This window comes from Sceloporus occidentalis, unplaced genomic scaffold, assembly GCF_023333645.1.
Source record: "Sceloporus occidentalis isolate IW3139 unplaced genomic scaffold, rSceOcc1.0.p SCAF_5, whole genome shotgun sequence".
In the NCBI taxonomy this organism is placed as follows: Eukaryota; Metazoa; Chordata; class Lepidosauria; order Squamata; family Phrynosomatidae; genus Sceloporus; species Sceloporus occidentalis.
Genome location: NW_028316985.1, coordinates 28693939 through 28716885, shown reverse-complemented (window position 1 = coordinate 28716885; position 22947 = coordinate 28693939). Strand labels below are relative to the sequence as shown.

General features: G+C 42.0%; 1 protein-coding gene across 1 annotated transcript in view; it reads left to right on the top strand.

The window, feature by feature from the left end:
• The first annotated feature begins 9764 nt into the window (after positions 1-9764).
• Positions 9765-22947, top strand: part of NUAK1 (NUAK family kinase 1) — a 78243-nt gene continuing 65060 nt past the window's right edge. Inside the window, exon 1 of the mRNA XM_089528028.1 lies at positions 9765-10465. Coding sequence (XP_089384154.1) covers positions 10067-10465 — 399 coding nt within the window. The 5' untranslated portion in view covers positions 9765-10066. The remainder of the gene's footprint in view (positions 10466-22947) is intronic.

The window sequence follows — 22947 nt, the reverse complement described above, 5'->3', positions numbered from 1 at the left end:
AAAGTAAGTCCATAAAGTGCAGGGTGTATTTGTAAAGGAATCTCAGAAGACAGAAAATGATGGATGAAGCATCTTGCCTCTTACCCACATTTGCATTATCAAGGAAAACAGCTCTTTAGAACACACACAAAATGTGTTAGATAATGTACAGCTCTGCCTTGAGTCTATCTTTCTTTGCAGCCAGCATTACCATCATTGCCTAAGCACAAATCTCTTAGTCATTGGCTAAAAAAGTAGCTCTGCCACATAAGCAACATATAAAATAAGAATTTGGAAATCTGCGCAGAAGTTTATATTTCATCCTTGCACAAAAATAACATGCACAAGATGTAATTTATCATGTAACTATTTTCAGCCTCTGTTTCTAAGAAATGCTTGCACTTTTTCAGTCATTCTTTTTTTCTGATCCTCTTTTCTGTGTCTTATCTGCATGAATCACCCACCATAGAATGTTTCCATTGCTCTTATCACTATGTTTTATGAACATTTTAGTTAAAAGCTGCATGCAGCTGCATCTTTTAAAACAGAAATTGGCTGAAGACTATCCACAGGGAGGTGGAACAATGGACTTGTCAGAGGATTTTCTTACCCTACAACTTTATAAGGAAAATATGTTGCTGTTAGATCTACTTACTCACTTACATGAAACATAAACAACAGTACAGGTCAGCATAGATTCTAACCACCATATCAGCCTGTCAACCAACCTATAGTATCAAACATCAATGCAGCAAAACTCTCACCCTTCTCCACTGGTGAAATTCAGTCCCTATAATTTTTGAAAACATGGAGTTTGCATACTAGGTGTATCTGCCTAGCATGTAGCTGCTGGACCTGCCTGTCTGGAAACAGAAATGAAGCTATTTCAGAGGAAGACTTCTAACAAAGCACTTTTTATGAGGTGGTGATAATCCAGGGAGTGAGCCATCACTGAAAAAAAAATACCCTCTTCTTGATGGTTCTCAGATGGAAATCGTAGGTTGTGGCACTGCCACAAAGACTTTTAACGATGATCACAATGACTGACCAGATGCACAGGAGAAAGAGAGTTCTCTTACAGCTTGTCTACATGATTAAAATACTCCTTATTCAGATCAAATAGACTGTGATCCAGTCATATACGACTGAGAGGAATTTGGGCTTTTGGTGTACATGGGGGGGGGGGGGGGGACTCCATAAACTCTGCTGAAAAAGAATTCAGTTTTTACCAGAGTATCAAAGAGCATCCAAAAGGATACACATTATTGGACAGGTCAGCATCCATCCATATTGCATGGATTTGCATGGTTCTGGATTTTCAGGTGAGAGAGTAAATAGATGTGATTTTGCATAGGAAAGTGAAAATCAAATGTTGATACAAATGCATAAAATACACAGGAATTTGCATAATACATTTATGTGTAGACTAACCTTTTGATGATCTAGTCCTAGGTTACAGTGGACTCTTGCTACCCACTGGAGTTTGGTCCCAGGATGCTCAAGTTCCATTATATACAATGGTGTAATAAAACAATGTCCCTTACATAAAATGGCAAAATCAACATTTGCTGTCTGAATTTTTAATTTTTTAAAAAATTCAAGCCATGGATGGATGAAACTGTGGATACAGAGGGACAATTGTATTTAGGTCCATTAATAACAACCATGGCCTGATAATAATCAACTGAAAAGAACATAGTAACATTATATATAAAACCAATTAGTTAAAATCAACAACCAATTAAACTCCCTCTAAAGATCCTCTAGTTCACTGCTTCTGTATATTATATTAAAAAACAAACATGTTTTATAGGCACTTCCTTCCCCAACAAATACTGGGAATTATAGTTTGATGAGGATGCTGAGATTGAATGATTGGAAATCCTTAGTACTTATCACAGAAATAACATTTTCCAGTGCTTCATGGAGAGAGGAATGATTGTTAAGTTATTTCAAATTTGCAGTGTACACATGAGCTAAGAATACAAATGGTCATTTTTCATTCCATAAATTTTTGTACTGTCTATGTAATGATGTTTTCTTGGGATAATTCTGTACTTACTGTTGGATTATTCAAATGTGACAAAAATGAGATAATTTAGGGATGTCTTTACCTAATCTGGTTATGACAGGAGCATAGAATTCCAAATCACATGTACACTGATTGGATTTGAGGTGACAACGACAGTCCAGGAAAAGGATTTTAGGTTTTAGATAGAATGTTCTTGTTGTCGTTTGCCCCAGTTTATGGCAATTCTCTCATAGAGTTTTTTTGCAAGATTTATTCAGATGAGGTTTTCCACTGCCTTCCTGTTAGGCTGATAGAGTGTGACTGACTGACCCAAGTCACTCAATCCATTTCCATGGCTGAGTTGGCATTCGAATCCTGGTATTCTGAAGTCCTAGTCCAACACTCAAACCATTGTCTTGGTCCAATGCTCAGACATGTTGGCTGGTAGACTAGGCGGGTTAAAATGTCAACCCACTGTGTGGCTACTGAACATAATTAGAACAGGAACTGAAAGTAAAACTGAAAATATTGTCAGAGGGCAGGAGGGGAGGAGTCGGGTTGGGGTCCTGCTGAAGGAGACAACGCGCTGGGGAACCATGAAAACACCCGGGAAGCTGAGATGGAAAGAGCCCAAGGAGGAATAGTTGCTGAAGGGGCTGGGCTGGACGGGGCAGGCGGGTCTGAGGGTAGAAAAGGGGCGGAAGGGATGGCCCAGGAGAGGGAGGAGTGGAAGTGGGGACCCTGCGTGAATGAGGAGACTGGCTATGAGGGTGAAGTGGCGGCACGGTGTTGGGCCGCATGGGCCGCAGAAGTTAATAGGTGTCCCCTGCGAGGACATCACGAGGGTCCCAATAGGGGCGGGGACAGAGAATACCCTACCGAAGGCTTCTTCACTCGCCTAGTGCACCCTTTGTTGGGAGGAGACGGTGAGGAGCCATTCCAAACCTGAGCGGTAGTCAACCCTGGACCCAGACTCCTATGGGACATTCGGGGCTGGTGCTGGATGGCGGGGCGGGGAGCTAGAGAACGTATGCTCAAGGACGAAGAGCGGCCGGGTTCCCGAGGGGACTTCAAGAATTAGGCCATTGGTGAAGCAACCAGTTTAAGTTTAGTTTTCCCTGTGGGAAGTCACGTGTTTAAGTTCTGTTTACTGCACTGCCTGCAAGTTCATTAAAGAGCACTAAGCATCCTTCCGTGTCTGCGTGGAGCCCCAAGATAGTGTGCCTTTGGGGGAAGTACCCAGGGGCCCGGTGACAATTATACTGTCCCTACACATGTGGAAAATGGTGTGAAGCACTGGTCACTTCATCGAAATAGACTATATCATAGGGGCATGAAAGAAGAAGAAAAGTTTCTTCTTATCTACTTTCTCTAGACCATGTATAATTTTAAACAATTCTGCTATGTCTTCGCTTATTTGTCTCTTTTTCTAAGCTAAACAGCCCCAAATGTTGCAACATTTCTCATAGCAGTTGCCCCACTTCTTTCATTGTCTTGATTTTCCTCTTCTACACTTTTGCACGGCATCAATTGACATTGAATGGTGGGCAATTCAGGACAGATAAAAAGAAGTCCTTCTTCACACAGGCTACAGCTGAACTGTGGCAGTCACTGCCACTCATTGGTTATAGCTGCCAACTTGGATGGTTTTAAATGTTGGATACATTCATGCAAGTTAGAACTGTCAATGGGTACTAACTAGAATGGCTATGTATGCCTCTGTGTATCAGTTGGTGGGGAGTGCAAGACAGAAGTACATTTGCACTCATATCTTGCCAGCAAACTCCCCACTGGAAACTGGCCATTCTTTGAACAGAATTTTTGTCTATATCAAAAGGTCTGCCAGGCAAAAAATATGTTTAGTAAGTTTTTTCTCTCTCTCTGCTCCACCCCAATAAAAAACATAAAATTTTGTGCTTTATGGCATGATACGGTTTGCTACAGTATTTGCTTTTTAGGACATGGGCAGATTTGCTCACTGGTACAGAAGGCCAATTAAAGCAAGAAAGTAAAGTGATGAGTGGAGTGCAAATGGGGTGTTGAATAAATGTATTATGTATTTTCCTACTTTTTAGACTTTGTATTGGTAAGATCGGCAGCCCAGTAATAACTCTAGCTCATAGTTAATGATGTGTTGGTGAGACAAATATATTATATTCAAGTAAATCAGGAAAAATGTAATGTATTTTTTCATTATTACAACCTGATGATATATATCACGAACATTGTAAGGCATAATGATCTGCCATGCTGCTCTCAGAGTCTGAAGCATTAGCTATAAAAATACTGCATTTCATTAACAGTTAGCAAGCTCAAAATAGCCAGCACGGCGTACTGGTCTAAGCATTGGACTACAGCTCTGGAGACCTGGGTTTGGCCATGGAAACCCACTAGGTGTCCTTGGGTGAGTCATATACTCTCAGCCCCACACAAACCTGTAATAGGTCCCCCTTAGGGTTGCCATAAGTTGGAAATGACTTGAAGGCACACAAGAAAAGGTCCAAATTATTTTATTATTGCTATTTTTAGTAGTCAAAAGTTGTTATGCTGATCATGGCATTAATAGCATAATTCATTATGGTGTGCTGGCTTGTATATTAATCAAAGGTAGTCTGTACATCAGAACTTTTGTTTCATACAAAATTTCACCAGTCTGCACCCCACAGCTTCAACACCATGTAGAATTTGCCTATGCCTTAAATAGTTCCTTATACAGTCACTCCTCTGTTTTTATGGGGGATCCGTTCTGGACCCCCATGAAAATGAAAAGCACCAATATTCAAGCCCCATTGGCTTGAATGGAGGAATGCACCAAGGAGCACCTGTGGGTGCATCCCCCCATTTTGTCCCCCTCTGTTTGCTGCCTGCGAACGAGCTGAAACCTGGACTCTTAAGTTGTTTAGACAGATGGGCAGAAGGATAACAAAATAACAAGTCAAAACCCATTAGTAGTGTTTTTGTATTTTATACTATTTTAACTAGAAGTTTTTAATTTATTAAAAACGTTTATTGTGATGTTTTAATAATGTTTCAGCTTGTGAGCCACCTTTTGTGTGGAAAAGGTGGCATAAAAGTGAAATAAATACATACATAAATGTACAGATAGCAAGTTAAAACTTACAGTGGGCCTTCTTAGAAGGAGCCCTGGTGGCACAGTGGTTAAATGCCAGTACTCCAGAGCCAACTTAGCCTAGCATCCTTCTGACATTGCTAAAATGAGTACCCAGCTTGATGGTGGCAATTAGTTTGCAGTTGTAAACCACTTAGAGACTGCTCGGTGCAGTATGAAGCGTTATACAAATGAAGCTGCTATTGCTTCTTGCTGTGGCGTCACAGTTGTAGGATACTCTGAGAAATGAAAATACTGCTTTTTCTGAACTTTTTTGGGTCCAGTTTATTTAATCCAAATCTGCGCGTGTGTGGTTTTAAATCTTCTTAACGCTTTAACTAGTTTTAAACTGTTTTATTTGTTAAATTGCTGAATATGATTTTAATCTGTTTAAATTATTCTTATTGTTTTAAATTTCTTTACAGTTTATGATGCATGATGCCCCGATTTGTATGTATGGTTATGAAAGCCAGACAGTGAAGAAAATCAGCTCATTTGAAATGGGATGCTGGAACAGTGTTCTGTGACTATTGTGGACTGCCAAAAAGATGAATAAATGGGGTCCAAAAGCAAATAACATCATAACGTTCCATACAAACCAAAATGACTAAGCTGAGACTGTCATACTAATGACATATCTTGAGAAGATATGTCTTATTAGAAAGGATGATAATGATCAGCAGAGTGGAAGGCAGTAGGAAAAGAGGAAGATTGAAGTACAGATGGATAGATTCAGCTACGAAAGTCAGCACCCTGAGTTTGTAAGACCTGAGCAGGGCTTTAATAAGAAGTTTCTCATTCAGAGGGTTGCTGTAAATTGAAGCCAACTTGATGGCATTTAACATGATGCCCTGAGTTCCTTGAATAAAAACATTTTAATAAAGTAAATATTGAAATAAAATAAATATTAATGTGCTAAAAATTAAGAAGTAAATCAAATAAGAAGCAACATGTGAAACCATTACTGCACTTATAATTCAAAATACCTCAAATGATTAAACATAACATGTTACTCTTGTCAATTCCAAGATCTCATTGCTCCACACTATGGCTGCATTCCCACTTACAAATACACTCATCCCTCCATATTTGCAGTTTTGATATTTGCGGATTTGATTATTCACAGATTTGATTGATATGCTCTCTCTAGGAATATCTAGGCCCTCCAGTGCAACTCTATGGTCAACTTTAACTAAGTCGCACTGAAAGACCTAGAGATTCCTGGAGAGAATACTCTACTAGGTCTTTGTAGTTCCTCCAACGCAGTTCTATGGTCAGTGTCTGTGGACGTTGACCACAGAGTTGCACTGGATGACCTAGAGATTCATAGAGAGGTGTCCTCTCAGCTAAAAACATGGCATTTTTGTTATTTGCGGTTTTCTCATATTCATGGGGGTCTTGTGCCCCTAACCCTAGCGAATATGGAGAGACAAGTGTAAATTGCTTTGCGATCTGAATCGATGGATTGGTTTGGCAGTGGAGTGTGGTTTACATTACATTTGCCCCGACTGCATTTTCTTGCTGCAAAATAAAATAAAATAACTCACTTGTGGTTCACATTGACGAATGAATTGGTTCAAAATGGACCCGCTCCAGCTGGCCAAAGGGCAAATTTAAATTGACTCTGATCTGTATCTGGTTCACACTTGTGTGGAATCGATTTATCCAAAAAGACATGGAAAAAAATCAGCGTCAAAAAGATGCAGGTTAAATGTGTCTAGTGTACAGCCTCCCTCTCCTAATCGCTTCATTTAAACCATTTCAAACTGATTTGCGATCAGATTTAAAAGGTAGTGGGAATGAGGCCTATGGGTGCTGTTTGTTGCATTCAGTATTTGCTAACGTAAATAACTGGTTATCATATATGCATGGGTATTTTAGCAAGCACAAAATGTAAGAGGGAGGGACATGGGACAGAATGTGGGAGCAAAAGATTGCTTGTTTATGCAAAAGTTGTGTTTTTCATGCAGCAAGTGTGTTTGATAGCTGCGATAAAGTCTGCCTTAACAAGTGAAAATGGAGTATTGCTTGGACTAGAAAATCCAAGCCTGTTCTTCTTGGAAACTGACCAGTGACCTTCTTGCCTAACAATAATCCTGAATGAATGCAACAGTCTTGTGGCTCCTCAGTTAGGTTTTCTTAACCACTCTACCTGCAAAAATAAATTAAATAATAATAATATAATAATAATATTTATTTTTATCCCGCCTCCCCCTATGGATTACAAAGAGATAAAAATACATAATTATAACATAATCAACATTACACAACCCCAACCCTCCACCAACATTAAAAAACAATCGATTACAAATTCAAGATTAAAATTAGTTATAAAACAGTTAAAAGATGAGTGAATGGAGTAGAACAACTAGGGCAAATGGGGTTATCTTTTAATGGGAGGCCAGTCTGGGAAGACCTGTCAGAAGAGATCCGTCTTGACAGCCTTTTTAAAAGCATCAAGGGTGGTAATATGATGGATCTCCTCCAGCAGGTCATTCCAGATTTTGGAGCAGCCGATGAAAAGGTCCTCTGGGAAACCACAGCCAAATTAAACCCTAACTGAAGAGTGTATAGGCCAAGCTCAGGCATTTCTGTCAGGTTTCAAAGTACATTGAATAGTTGGCAAAAGTTCCCTACTACTGTGCATAGTACATAAAGTACACAACAAGGGTCTAAGTCCTCCCTCAGAAGGACAAATGAGATTGTCAAGTGGACTGACTACCCTAAAGGTACATAAGCCTAACCTCTGACCCACTGTCAAGAGAAGGAGGACTGGGGAACTGTCATGCCACCCTAACTGAGTATATTTATCAAATGTTGTGATGTTTGTGAGGCATTGCATCACCCAACTGTAATTACAGTTTAACTTGTATCATCTTGTAATAATGATCCAACATGTATCATTGTTAGATTTTTGTGGGTTTCTTGGGCTATGTGGCCATGTTCTAGAAGAGTTCATTCCTGATGTTTCGCCAGCAGATACCAGCTGCAAATGCTGGTGAAAATTCAGGAATAAAGTCTTCTAGAACATGGCCACATAGGCCAAAAAACCCACAAAAATCTATGGATGCCGGCCATGAAAGCCTTCGACTTTACATTGTTATTGTTTGCCAGCAAGTGGAGTTTTGACTTATGGTGACCCTAAGACATGATGTAGCAATTTGAGTATTGGACTCAACTAGGAAACCGGGGTTCGATTCCCAGTTCAGCCATGAAACCTGCCAGGTGACCCCTGGGCAAGCCACTTGCTCTCAGCCTCAGGGGAAGGCCATGGCAAATCCCCACTGAACAAATCTTGTCAAGAAAACCCCATGATAAGGTTGCCTTAGGGCAACTTATCTAGCCCTAATTATCATCCTTCAATGGACTTTAAAACTAAAGCTGAGGTTTGTTAGGTCCCAGGCCCCAATAAGCCCTTCAAGTCCAGTTTATCTTTGGTCTTCAAACAATAGACTTCCCTCTATTTCCTCAGAAGCCATGCTGCCACTTCTTCCACAGTCTCAAAGGGGCTACAGCCCCCACCCAGATCAGGGTGGCCCACTGTCCTGGCCTCAAAGGAGGACAAGGCAACGCCAAATGAAGGATGTTCAAGAGAAAAAAATAGGACATGACAAAAACAAAAAGGCTGAAAACACTCACACAAATGTAAATCCATGCTTCTTAGTCCTGCACAAAATGGAGGACGTGACAAAATAGAAGCTAAAAACACTCACACAAATCCAGGCTTCTTGGCCAAGCTAAAAAACGGAGGACGTTACAAAATAGAAGCTACAAACATTCAGACCAATGTCAATTCTTGCTTCTTGGCCATGCTCAGAATGGAGGACATGACAACACAAAAGCTAAAGCACACATCCAGATGTTGATTCTTGCTTCTTAGTCATACTCATAATGGAGGACAGGACAAAACGAAAGCTGAAAAGCCTCATACGAAAATAAAGCCATGCTTCGGAATCAGGCTCATAATGGAGGGCCTTTTGCTATTCCTCCTGGGCAGGAAGGGTGAAATGTAGGACAGGTCCTGGAAAAGGAGGACGGGCGAGCAGACACCGCCTCCCTCCTTCCCTCCCTGTCCGGGAGGAATGCCCCAACGTCCTCCATTTTGAGCAGGACTACGCAGGGCGCATTATTTCCAGGCTTTTGGGAAGGAAAACAAGGGCCCCTGGCCGGCCCTCCGGCTGCGAGCGAAGGAGGAGATCCTCCTCGGGGAAAGGAAGGCCATCTGCCCCTGCCTCCTCCGCCTCCAGGCCCAAGAAAGCCCGCCCAAGGCTGGGAGGAAGAAGGCCGGGCTGGGCTCCGGCCCCGCTCAGCCCAGGAAGCCCCCGAGAGCCCCCGCTTCCTGCAGGACTCAGCAGTTGCAGCCTTTGGCTTTCTCCCCCGTGAAGGCCCTCCCTCCTCCTTTGCGGTGATGAGGACCTCTGCTCCCCCGGACTCAGCCAGAGGAGGCTGGGCGAGGGGGGGGGGCTCTCCACAGAAGCCAAAGGGCTTTCTGAGGCGGCTGCCTAGAGCAGAGGGAGGCTGGGGCTTCCCCTTCAAGACCCCCGACCCAAGGAAGGGAAGGGAAGGGAAGGAGGCGTCGGCGGGGTCTTCCTTTTCCCTCCCCGCCTCGAAGGAAGGGACCCCGGGGGCTGAGAGCCGTCTTCTGCGACCTCTCCCTCTTCTTCTCCCTTCCTTTTCTTCTTCCTCCTCTTTTTCCCCTCCTTTTCTCTTCCTCTTCTTCCTTTCCTCCTCCCTCGCTCCCTCAGGGCTTCTTGCCCAATGAATGATGCCTCCGAGCGGCGGCTGAGGCGAGGAGGGCAAAGAAAGAGGGGCCTTCCCTCCCTGCCTGTTCCCGCCCCTCCTTTCCCCGCCTCCGGAGCATAAAATGGGGCTCTGGCTGCTGGCTCTGGGGCCCGCCTGAAGGGAGGCTCCGGAGGCTGCTGCTCCTTCTTCCTCCTCCTCCTCCTCCTCGCAGGGGCCCGGAGGCGATGGATGGCCCGGAGGAGCCGGCCGAGGAAGGCATCTCTTGGGCGGGAGACCCTCCTCTGCCCCTCCAAAGCAGGGCTCCTCAGGAGGCTTTGGCCGAAGGACTGCCGGTCCCAGCATCCCCAGCCATGGGGGAGCCCGCCAGGAAAGCCCCGGAGCCTGAAAGCAAGGCTGCGCCGAGCCCCAGCAAAGCTCCCTCTCCCTCTGCATCTGCATCTGCATCTCCATCTCCTTCTTGCCGGGATGCAGCCCAGCAGCAGGAGCCGAGGAAGAAGCCGCAGGGAGTCAAGCGGCACCACCACAAGCACAACCTCAAGCACCGCTACGAGCTCCAGGAGACCCTGGGCAAGGGCACCTACGGCAAAGTCAAGAGGGCCACCGAGAGGTTCTCCGGGAGAGTGGTAAGGAAGGGAGGGAAGCACAGGCCTTGCAAAACAGGGGCTGCATCCACACTGGGGAGAGAACCCGGTTTGGCACCACTTTGACGCTTTTTCTGGCTCAAGGCTATGGAATTCTGGGAGTTGGAGCTTGTTGTGGGGACCAGAGCGGAGCTCCGCTCTGGAGCCCCACAACAAGCTCCAACTCCCAGAATTCCATAGCCTTGAGCCAGACGACAAGTTAAAGCGGGACCAAACCGGGTTATCTCTCCAGTATAGATGCAGCCCCTGGAGTCCAAAACACCTGGAGGACCAAAGTTTGGCGGTCACTAGTTTAAAAGAATCATATATGGTTGGAAGAGACCCCCCCCCCCAGGGCCATCCAGTCCAAATCCCTGCCATGCAGGAAGAGGCAGTCAAAGCACCTCCAAGCAGATGGCCTCTGTTTAAAGACCTCCAAAAGAAGGAGAGAAGGCTCCCCCAGCCTCTGAGGGAGTGTGTTCCACCCTCAGTGTCGTCCTTATTTAGAGACAGGATGGGCACTTTTCAGAAGCCCTTGCGTTGTCTACTCCTGCATGGCAGAGGTTGGATTAGGTGGCCCTTGAGGTCCCTTGTTGGGGGTGCCTCAGATGGACAATGGTCCTTCATGAAAGGTCTAAGTATGTCACTGCTTCTTTAGAGCATTGCTTCGGGACATGCCCAAGCCTTGTGGTCTCTTCCAGCTCCTCCACCATTGGGGATGCCACAGATGGAGAGTGGTCCTTCATGAAGGGTCTAATCATGCCCTTGCGTCTTTAGGGCATCCTCAATTGATGGCACGCTCAAGCCTTGGACCTGGGAGGGTGGTGAGCACTCCATCTTCCGAGGTCTTTAAACAGGTTGATTAATAATAATAATAATAATAATAATATTTATTTCTTTACCTGCCTCTCCCATGAATTGAGGTGGGGAACAACAACAGATCCCCAATGAAGAACATCCGTTAAAACATATTAATTAAAACCAGAAACAGCTTAAAAGGACAAAGAAGACATGTGGATGGGCACTTTTAAGAAATCCTTGTGTTGTCTGTTCATGATGGCAGGGGTTTGGACTAGATGAGTCCTTGAGGTCCCTTTCAGCTCCTGACACTGGTGCAGGTGCCCCAGATGGACAACGGTCCTTCATGAAGGGTTCAACCATGTCACTGATTCTTTAGGGCATCCCTTGAGGGCATGGGAGAGTGATACCATCTTCAGAGGTATTTAAATAGATTATTATTATTATTATTATTATTATTATTTCTTCTTCTGTGCCTCTCCCCATGGATCATGGCGAGTAACAACAACAGATCAACAGATGAGCAACATCAGTTAAAACATATTAATTAAAACATGCAACCGTTTAAAATGATAAATAAGGCATACTGTTTGGAGATTGGAAGGGCACCTTCCAGAAATCCTTGAGTTGCCTATTCTGGGTGGTAGGGGTTGGAGTAGGTGGTCCCTTCCAGCTCTTAAGATGCTGTGATTCTGTGACTTAAATCTCTCCCACCCCCAATTTGAAGTTTCCCGCTTTTCCTTTCTATATCTCAGGTTGCAGCCTTTTCTCTTGGCATCCTAGAAGCTGTTTTGTGTTCTCTGTCTATTCTTCTCTTTTGAGAATTCATTAGGGCTGTTTGTGACGTCTGAACTCTCCCAAAGTATTTGTGGACGCAGAACTTTATTTTGAATCTCACTCTGAAGTCATAATGAAGTGTTCTTATGGAATCCAGATGTATGTTGCCTGAGTTAGGATTGTTTTGTTTGTAAATTGGCATCATCTGTCTCCCTTCCCTCACATCAGACCCTTTACTGTTTGTTCAGAGTGTGAGCACACTTTATTTTCTGGTAAGCTAAACAGAACATGTCCTTCAGGTTAGAGTTTTTTGGGTTTTTTTTTCTAAAGGAGCACAACAATTTGTTGCTAGCTTCCGTGGCATGAACTTTACTGACCCCTATAAACAAACACATTGATGTTGCTGTTCTACCTCAGTGAGTTTTAGAGTCCACTTGGCTCATCTGTGCCTGCCAGTTAACAACCATACTGTGTTATTGTACTTTGCAGTGTACTGTAACTCCAGTCCAACTCTGTCGTTCTTTTGTTACAAGACTCCTTAGTAGCACAGTATAACCTGGGTTCATCGTGCATAGTTCATCATATAACAAGCTAGAGGCTTATGCCATGAATGTCTATTAGAAGGGCTGTGTGCCAATATACGTGGGTTCTGCATTTGAGTCAGTTACACATGTACAAATGCTTTCCCGAGGAGCTCCAAGCTTACATTGTTGTTTAAAGTGGTGTGGTTGATTTGAAGGAGATTTAGTACAAGAGGAAGACATGGCTCTAAGTAACTTACATTTTTTTAAAAAACCAACCACGTTCCCCTTTTGTCTGCTTATTCAGCAATTATTCTGAGCCAAAGAATGAAGTAAACAAGAAAATAAATAATAAAAGGAAAAAACGTGCTCTGCCTGTGTGTAATGGTGATTCTATACAGTATTTGGCAACTGCATCTGCATAAGAACACTTAAGAGATGCAGCTTTCCAATAATATGAGTTACAAGCATGAAAAAAAAGAATGTCTCACTGCAGTCTAAAAACTCTAAAGATCTTATATGTGCATGTTATTTTATGTGTTTTTTCATTTTATGAAACCATGAAGAGGATGGCTGAATAGAGAGCAGAGATGAAAGCACATGTTCCGTTTGAGAGCGTGTCTTTTTAAACAGTACTGCATGGGCTGTATCATATTTCATTCATATCAAACTAGCAAAACTTTCAGGTTACCTCATATATTATAATCATATAATGCTAATCCCACAGTATTGTGTTTCCTTTCAGTAACTTGCAATTTTGTATATGCTGCCAAATATGCAAAGTGGAAGGAATGATCACTAAGGCTGCAATCTTATGCATCCCTTAGTTGGCTATAAATCCCACTGAATATAGTGGGATTTACTGCAGAAGACTGCAGTTATATCAGATCTCTGTCTATTTCATCTACTGTATTTGTTCCTAGAATAAAAATGCTCTGTTCAGTTTCACACTGTAAGAAGACATTCCATGGCATAGGATAGTATGTTCTTGCACTGCGTATGATAGCATGCTTTTCTTCTCTCATTTCTAAAAACACATTCATACCTTTTTATGTTGTCTTGTGCAACTGATTGTAACTGGTTGCTCTAACTCTGTGTCAGATGTATACTTGTTTCTTGAAACTTTCCTCTTTTCCCTTCAATATGTAGAACATCTTTTTTACATAGGCTGCCAATTTCATCTGTAAGAGAGGAATGCAGTGCAAAGGTTTCAAGCTAAGCATGGGCACTGAGAGTTCATTTGGCTGTTTCTTTCCTTTCTTTGCTCTCTGTTTCTGTTCCCCATAGTCATCAGCATTTATGGCATCATTCAAAGCTTTAAACAGAGTGACTCTGTACTGTGGCCAGCAGAGGGGGTTCTTGGAGCAATGTGACCTGCATCATTCCTATCGTGACTTCACAGCAAATTGTCAAATAAAGAGAAGTTAAGTATCAGAAATCCCAGGGTCACACTCCCACCTATGTCATTTGCTTGCTGTCATATTACTGAGTTAGGTAACCTTTTTCCTACACAGCAGCCTGTAAATATTTTGAACCATATAGCAACAGCATGCAAACCTGGAACTATCTCTGGTATTCTGCCCTTTTGGAGTTATTTAAATACTTTTATTAACAACTTCAGTTTAGTTGTGCAGCATATTGCAATGGAATCTTAACTGATTTGTCAGATACTGCTAGATAAAATTTGAGGCAGGGTTGTCAGATGACTTTTGATCTCTGGCTGCTATAAATTTGAACGGAGCCTTTCTAGTTAAAAAAAGATGCTACCCAAATTAAATAACACTTTGCTCCATTATGTTTAAAAGACATCAACTCTCATTAAATTAACAGATGCTAGATGCAAAATTTGCATTGTCTTACAAGGAGTCTAGGGTTATAATTTATGGGCTACTCTTGACTTTTTCTTTCTTTTTAAAAAACTCTTCAAAATGTGCTTACATCAGGCCTGGGAAAATCCCAATTGCCTCATTGCACAAGTTCCTAAAATTAGAATCTAAGGATTTGAAATATTTTTTTCAATTCTGTAAACTAGTGCCTAAATGTTTGATACTTGCTTCTAGAAATCTGAAACACTTTTCTAGTCTTAGCTGATGCAGTGACTGTGAAACTGTAAGGTGGATTACAGAGGTTATATTTAGTTTGTTGTTGGCAACACTTCATTATTTAAACTTGTTTACTTAATAATACAGCAACCCATGACTAGGTAACATATTGCTTAGAGGACTATAGACACCTTGTGCTGGGACAGCCTCCATTCCAAACATTTGTGCCTTCAAAAGTTTAAGAATTTTATCACATGAGACAGTAAACCACAATTGGAGCAGAATAATCATGTCTTTGGCTGGAGCTTATCACTTAATGTCACCCTTTTCTGTTGTCCTCCCAGTGGGATACCATTTGGAAAGTATTCCTTTTCATTAATGCAAAAACTCGATTAATGATCTCCTTTCCTGCTATTGTTCTGCTGCCATTTGCAGTGTGATAATTCAATTCTGCTTTAATGCCAATTTTGGAGGGCCATGAGTGCTCAGTGTGGTTAAATGCCTTTTGTTTACCAGTGATCATGGGAAGAAAGAGAAGGAGTGAACATTTTATTTCCTTTCAATTAGCAAATAACTGAGAAATGATGAAACCTTTTCTCTCTCTCCACTGGCAAATGACTGCCCCACTGGAGCTTGTCAGAGAAGCAGAGAAGGAAAAACTTTGGTCACTGTCCCTTCTCCTTTTGCAGCCAAATGGCTTTGTTCTGGAGTCTTTCTTGCACACATACACACACATCTGGAAATGTAAGTGGTCGGTTAAAAAAACATTTATTTCATTACCCTGTTCTGCTGTTCTTGTTGCTGAGCTTCAGATTTGCTTAATTGCTGGCAGATTAATTGCCACTTTAGCTGGTGGCTTTCATCTGCCAGTGATTAATCAAGTCTATCCTGAATCGGTAAGCTGCCATCTCACAAAAGGAAAAAAAAGAGCTTTCTAAATGTCAAGACTGCTTTCATTTCATTTTATATTTCTGTGGGAGGCATCTCTCTCTCTCTATGTGACAAACTAGGAAAAGAGGTGGGGACAATACTTTGGAGGAGATAGTGTGTGATAATGTTTTGTGTGATAAGCTGTTAGCATGAATGAAGGTTGCAATGCTGAAAAGGTTCCCTAAAGATTGATAGGGAAAAGAGCAACCCCGCTTCTATAGCGTTTGTGAAAACAGTGCTGTTTTAGCAGAAGTACAGCCTCACATGATAAAGACCGCCCCTTTTAGTGCTGGATTGGGGCTGCGGCAACTACATGCCTTTCCGTGGCTTAAAAGAGAGGCGCAAAAAGTGGCTCTTTTATGCCCCAGGAAAGGCACCATAGCCACTGGTATGCAGCTTTTCTCCGCTCCTTTGGTGCTGCGTCATGTAGACACAGTGCCAGAGGAGCACCGTGACACCACGCGCCATGTGGTGCGGATGGCTTGGGGGTGGGCTGGGGGCATGTGTCATGTGGATTCCACACCCCGACTCTGCCAGTAGACCTGCCTTAATGGCCGGTCTGTACAGCCCCAAAGTCCTCAGTATCTGTTAGTAACAGCAGAATTATCAACAGAAGCCAGTGTGCCAGACATAGCACAAGCACTTCTCTTGTTCCATAGGCTACATCAATTACTGTATATACAGATAAGAAATTTTGTTTACCAGAACTAGGAGTTGTCACCATGTTCATTGTTTCTCTCCTCCTGGTCACAGCAGCAGTGTAGCTACTGGTAGTGTTGTTTCAATCCGCTCCAATATGGGGCAGGGGTTAGTTGTTGTTGTGTGTCTTCAAGTCATTTCCAACTTGTATCAGTTTACTTAATTTTTCTCTTTTTTGATAGTATAAGGAGAACCTTTCTTGTTTCCTCCAACAGATGACCATTTCTCTGAGGGCCAGTGCTGCTTCAGTCTGTTAGTATCTTACTTATGTTGAGACTGTATGTGTGCAAAACGTTTACATACGAACAGTCTAAGTTAAATCTTTCCTTCTAATGCTACAGCTAGAGAAGCAGAACATGACAATTGCAAATAATATTACTTTATGTTTTTACGATGGTAGATAAGTTTACTATTTCCTTACAAGACTGTTAAATTAGAACTGTTCATTTAATAGGAACACTGATAGCATTTGTGGTTTGATTTTCCATTCTGATAGAGCTCTTAACGTCTCATTGTGAAAGGAATGCACTCTGGAAATCTTCATTATTATGCATCCTCCCTTTGGTTCTGCATATATTTGACTTCCAGCTTCATGCTAGCAAAGTCAAGCATAGCCTCCAACTAACTCATTAATCAACAGGATGGGGCAAGAAAATCTTTTTCTCTTGGTAAGCAAGGAAGCTCAGAGAGGGAGGTGGCATTACAATAGCTAAGTTAGACTACCAGAAAAACTAGGAATAGATTTTTTGAGGGAAAATAATCTGCTCTGTATTTCTGAATGGTGTCACAAAGGATTTGTTTCCTCTCCTCTCCTCTGGGAGTATCTGCAAACATTGCAAATCTGATTGGAAGATTGGGGTGGGACTCTGGCCATACTGTTTTAGTCATTCTCTGCTCTGCTCAGTAATACGTTTTAGTTTTGTTTCCCATACATGTGTAAAGCTGCTCCCTGCCCCATCTCTTTAGCTTCTCTTTCCCAGCACTGTCATCTACCACTGAAGCCCCAATCCCCACCCTTCCCCCTGAGACTATAGTCTTTCCAAGCTCCTTTCCAATAGAAAGGCTTGCTTTTTAAATTGATGAGTATGTATAAATTGATGTGGTGGGAAAAGGCAAAAAGCAATTTCAAATCTCCCTCTTCTGTACATTTCTCTGTTCTCCAGTCTCACTTGCAGTAGGCTTCTATCACTCACCATTTCTACAAAGGAAACAAAAAAGGCTGATGAAAAAAGAAGGGAGAGGAGGGACGAGGAGAGGAAAGGAGGAGTAGATTGTGAAAGGGAGCCACTTCAACCAAGAAAGAAAAAAAAATAGTGTGTGTTCCTTTGGGAAGGAGAGAAATACTGTGTCCCCTAACATTTTCAATCCTGATTTTGAATTTTGGAAATAGTGTTTACTGTGCTTTGTTCAGGAAGTGGGCCAGTGTAGAAAGAGATCCGCAGTGGACTCTATCTTATGGGAAACAGTACCATTTTCACAATGTGCTCTTCTGTAGAATTCAGTGTGACAATTCATTTGTTACATGGAAAGGAAAAGGCGTACTGCTTGCATTATGAAGCACCTTTATTATGTACAGTGGACCCTTGTTATACACTGGGGTTTGGTTCCAAGATCGCCTGTGGCTAACAAAATCCATGGATGCTCAAGTCCCATTAAATATAATGACATAGCAAAATGGTGTCTCTTATGAAAATCAAGGTTTGATATTTGAAATACTTTTTTTGAACATTTTCAAACCATGGATGCTTGAATCCGTGTATTAAAAATCTCTGTATAAGAAGGGCCAACTGTACTTGTAAACCAGCAAAAATAATATTTGACTATGAAACCTGGACATAATTTATGGACCTTTGGTTAAGAAATTCTTCAGAGAATTCACATTATGTAATTTTAAAATAAAATAAATGTGGATAACAACTCTGTTCCAATGTTCATACATACCTTCATAACTATATTCTCAAATGCATGAAACTATATTCTTGACTCCCTTGTAGATATGATTAAGGGATTAAGATTTCCCGTACCTCAGATCAATAATTGATCAGAACAGAGACTGCAGTCAAGAAATCAGAAGATGACTAAGACTGGGAAAGACAGCTATGAAAGAACTACCGGTAGACAAGATTCTAAAGTGCAAAGATTTATAACTGTACACTAACGTTAGTAGTGTCCAAGCCATAGTATTTCCCATCACTACCCACAGATTTGAGAATTGGACAGTGAGGATAGTTGATAGAAAGAAAATAAACTTATTTGAGATGTGGTGTTGGAGAAGAGCACTGAGGATACCGTAGATGGTCCAAAAGACAAAACAAATGGGTAGTAGAACAGATCAAATCCAAACTCTTCCTGGAAGCTAAAATGACTAGATTGATTGATTACTAGATTGACAGAATACTAGATTGATAGATTCAATCAAGGAGGCCATGTCCCTCAGTCTCCAAAAGCAATAGCAATAGCAAGTGCATGGCAGGGGGTTGGACTGGATGGCCCTTGCGGTCTCTTCCAACTCTACGATTCTATGATTCTACATTTTTATACTGCTTATCAGTGCACTTAAACACTCTCTAAGCAGTTTACAATGTGTAAGCTAATTGCCCCCAACAATCTGGGTACCTACGGAAGGATGCCAGGCTGAGTCAACCCTGGAGGCCTGCCTGCGATCGAACTCACAACCTTGTGGCTATGAATGGCTGCAATACTGGCGTTTAACCACTGTGCCACCAGGGCTCCAGGACCCAAGCAGAGTGTTTGAGGATAGGATGTCTTGGAGGTATCTCATTCATGGAGCCACCATGAATTGGAGTTGACGTGGGAGCAGTTGACAACAAAGTAGGCCATGTTCGTGTACTGCATGCACATTTGTATCTGTTTCCACCTTTAAAAATGACCTATAACAATCATATAATTGAAATACAGTTTGTTTTCTAAAGATAACAGGTGATAGAAAGAAGCAGGAGGATGGTGTACTATTTGGGGCCCATCCTAGTGCAAAGTGTCCATCTAGATGTTTCAGGATAATGGAGGGAGGGAAGGGGGGCAGAGTGAGTTTAATGGGCTAGATAAGGTCTAACTAAAAAAAGTAGGAGAGAACTATGATTGGATAAATGGAACTGAACTGGCATGAAAAAAGAAAGGTTTGAGAGATTAGACTGGGATGAAAAGAGTGTTGAACGTTTGAGAGATTAGATTGGGATGAAAAGAATGTTGAATTAACTAAGACTTGATTTATTTACCATTGGATAGAGAATTGGAATTAGCAGTAACAGGTCTGAATAGTGTGGGATTTATTTATTTATTAACTGGAATAGTTTGTTGGTGGTCAGATGGGTGGGTTTGTGTATATATGAAGAGTAAAGAAAGTGAAAATACAGGTCAGTGGTCTGAAATGTTTGTGGCTGATATGTAGTATGTATGTGGGGGGTGAGTCTAGAATGTAGGGTAGGGTCTGGTATGTGTTTTTTGGACTTTAGTTTGTGGCTTTTAGGGTCAGGAATTTTGGCTGTGTGAAGTAAAATTCACAGTGGAATTTAGTTCATGGTTTGCCAAGTTGCTCTCAACCAAAAGTATTATTGCATTGTAGTATGTTATTGCTAACAGCTTCAAAACATCATTTGAGAAGAATCATAATAAAAGGGATATGTAGCATTAATGTACTTTGTGCTGAGCCGTGTGTGGTTTTTTTTATATCATTAACTTCAAGATTAGGACATTATGTGTGGCATATGGAAAAGATTATATCTGAAAGCATATATAAAATTACGTTTTGTTACCATACCATACATGCCGGATAAAGCTTTTGGGAACAAGCAGTTCCTGACAGAGATTGTTTATTCTTCACAGAATTCTAGTCATATATTTATCGTAATGATATAGTAAATATACCCAATATTGCTTCTGCTCATCCTTTTAACAGATGTTGATATTGTCTGTCTCCATTTAGTATTATGATTTTTCTTTTAACACACACACATACACACACACACACCTGTCCTATTAATAGCTATTTTTTATAGAAAAAAGCTACAAAGTGAGATAAATGCATCTGTGCAGTACTTGATGACCAGTTCAATAAAACCACAAGTGTACCAAGGTTTTTATTTATGTGATTTCCTTTTGTTGTTTCCTGAACTCCGCTTATGCAGTCAAGCACAGGATTCTCATTTTGTCTTGCCCACATGAAAGCCCTGAGCATCTGTAAGTTATAGTTTGTGAAGTATCTGCTTTTGAGCAGCACATATTTATCACCATGTCTGCACAGACTGCACTGTACTTTGTATAAATTAGGAGATCCCAGACACTGAACACTAGGGGGCTGGGTGAGATATTCCATGGGAGTATTATCGTTGCCCATAATACTGATCAAATATCTTGGATTCACATCAAGAAATTCCAGATGTTTAATACATATAGAGACCCTTCAGTAACCTTTAGTTAACAGTTTAAAGGGAGGGGGTTGCCTCCATACAGCTAGCTAAGTACAAAGCTGTTTAATGTTCATATTGCGGCAAAGCATAAAAAGAAACCAGCACATGTACCAATTGTCCACAAAATACATTTATGTTATTTAATATTGGTTATATCTCAAATATCCAGGGGATAAACATTTATTACTAGCTTTGATGTCAGGCACAGTACTAATCTTTAACATGTTCACTGGTTCAAGATTGAATAAAAGTCCTAAATCTAGTACAAATGTGGATATTTAGTTTTGTTCTTATACATTTGGACTAGAAGAATAAAATATGTTTGTGAATGGTTACTTTTTTACTTTAAAAAATTGGCAGCTGTAGAAAAAGTTCTTAATGGGATCAGAATAGAAAGCTATCCTCAGATAGCATCAGTTTAGATAATATAGACAGTTTATTTCAGAATTTCATGGCTGCAGAAGTGTGACCACATAACCTGATCCTTCTAATGCCATTTTTTAAAGGAAAAGATATATATAAAACGATTTTCAACAATATCTCACAATTTTATCTGCTGCAACAACAGGAATCCTCCCTCTAGCTTTGGGACATACTTATCCATTCCTTAATGTGATGCCCCCTTAGAAAATGGGGACTTATATTTGGAGAGGAAATCTGAACAGTTCCAAACCTAGCATAGAGAGCCAGTGTAGTGTAGTGGTTACAGTGTTGGTCTGGGGCTTGGGAAATCAAGTCTGTCATGAGCCATGACACTCACTGGGTGACCTTGGGCAGGTTCTCTTTCTCAGGCTGACTCTACCTCATAGGATCGTTATGAGGATAGAGTGAGAAGCAGGAGAGCCATGTGTTCTCCTCATGGTTGTCAGAGAAATGCTAAGAGAAAAAGGCAACTGTTCAATAATACATAGCTAAGATTAGAATCACACAACACAGTCCAGATCTTGGGTTTCTGCACTTGGAATCTTAACATCTCTATCCTGGCAAAGGTATGCAGATCATACATAGTTTGTTTCTTCCTGGCTATTTAGATTTTTATTTAATCAGGAATAGTTGGGAGTTGTTTGAGCTCATGATATCTCTATGCATGGATACAAATGCATTCCCTGGACATTAAACAACTTAGATTCTTTGAGAATGAATGTCATTTGACAAGTTTGCAAGTTGGTCTTGGGTTGTTTTTGTTTATTGAGACATTGTAGGACCAGGGCTGATAGTAACTCCTAGGCCAAAGCGTAGAAGGGTAGAGACTGACAGGATTGTTATTGCTTGCTTCTAGTTCTGTCTTTTTATATATCTAGGTTGGTAACATCTCACATGCAAACAAATAGAGTGACCTGCCTTTGGGATGAAGTGCCAACTTTCTCTGTTTCTTAGGTGTTGACAGTGTTGGCTGCAGGCCCCCAAATGGCAGAAAGTAGGTTCAGTTAACAAAGCTTCTGACAAACTCCTTTTTAAAAACAAAGTCTTAAATGCTTCTCACCTTCCTTCTCCTCCATCTAGCTGGAAGTTTGTTTCTTGTGAAAGCAGTGACAGCTTGTGAAGATGATGAAGGAGGGCTGAAGAAACACAGATTTTCAGTGTCAGATTGCAGCAGTGTGTCTCCACCAAACATTGTGTGGGAAAGAGTGGATTTTTACTCTAGCCAATTTCACTATAGTTGTATGTGCTTGCCTACAACAGCCAACATAAATAGCAGCTGCCTCCGGGATTCCTTACTGAGCATGGATGGAGAGAAAAACAGAGAGAAAAGGAGAAAGTAGATAAGTCTGCCTCACCAGCTATTCTTATAGCATGTTAAAAAGGCATACTTGTGTAACTGGCGGGTTACAGACCGCCCGTTTGGGCGGCCTGCATCCGCCCCTTTCCCCGCTGTATCGGGGCATCAGCTGCCAGACCGGCAGCCTCTGAGGCCCCGATCTGCCGCTTTCCAGGCCGCGGGGAAGCGGCAAAAGTCTGCTTCCCTGCGGCCTGGAAAGGGGTGTCCTTGGGGCTTCAAGCCCCAAGGACACCCGGTGACGGCATGGAGGAGGAGAAAGGGGCCGCTTGGCCCCTTTCTCCTCTGCATCGCTGGGCGCAGCCATGTAAAGGCTGCGCCCAGCGACGCAAACCCCAGAAAGAGCTCCATTTCGGAGCTCCTTCTTACGTCGCGGAAAGGGCACTCTAGGCACCCTCGTGCAGTGCAAAGACGTCACGTCCGTGCCACCTCGTTTGGAGGCAGCACGGTCATGACATCGTAATGGCGGCGACTGTGTGGAACGGCCGCCACCATTTTGTGCATGCTCCACGCG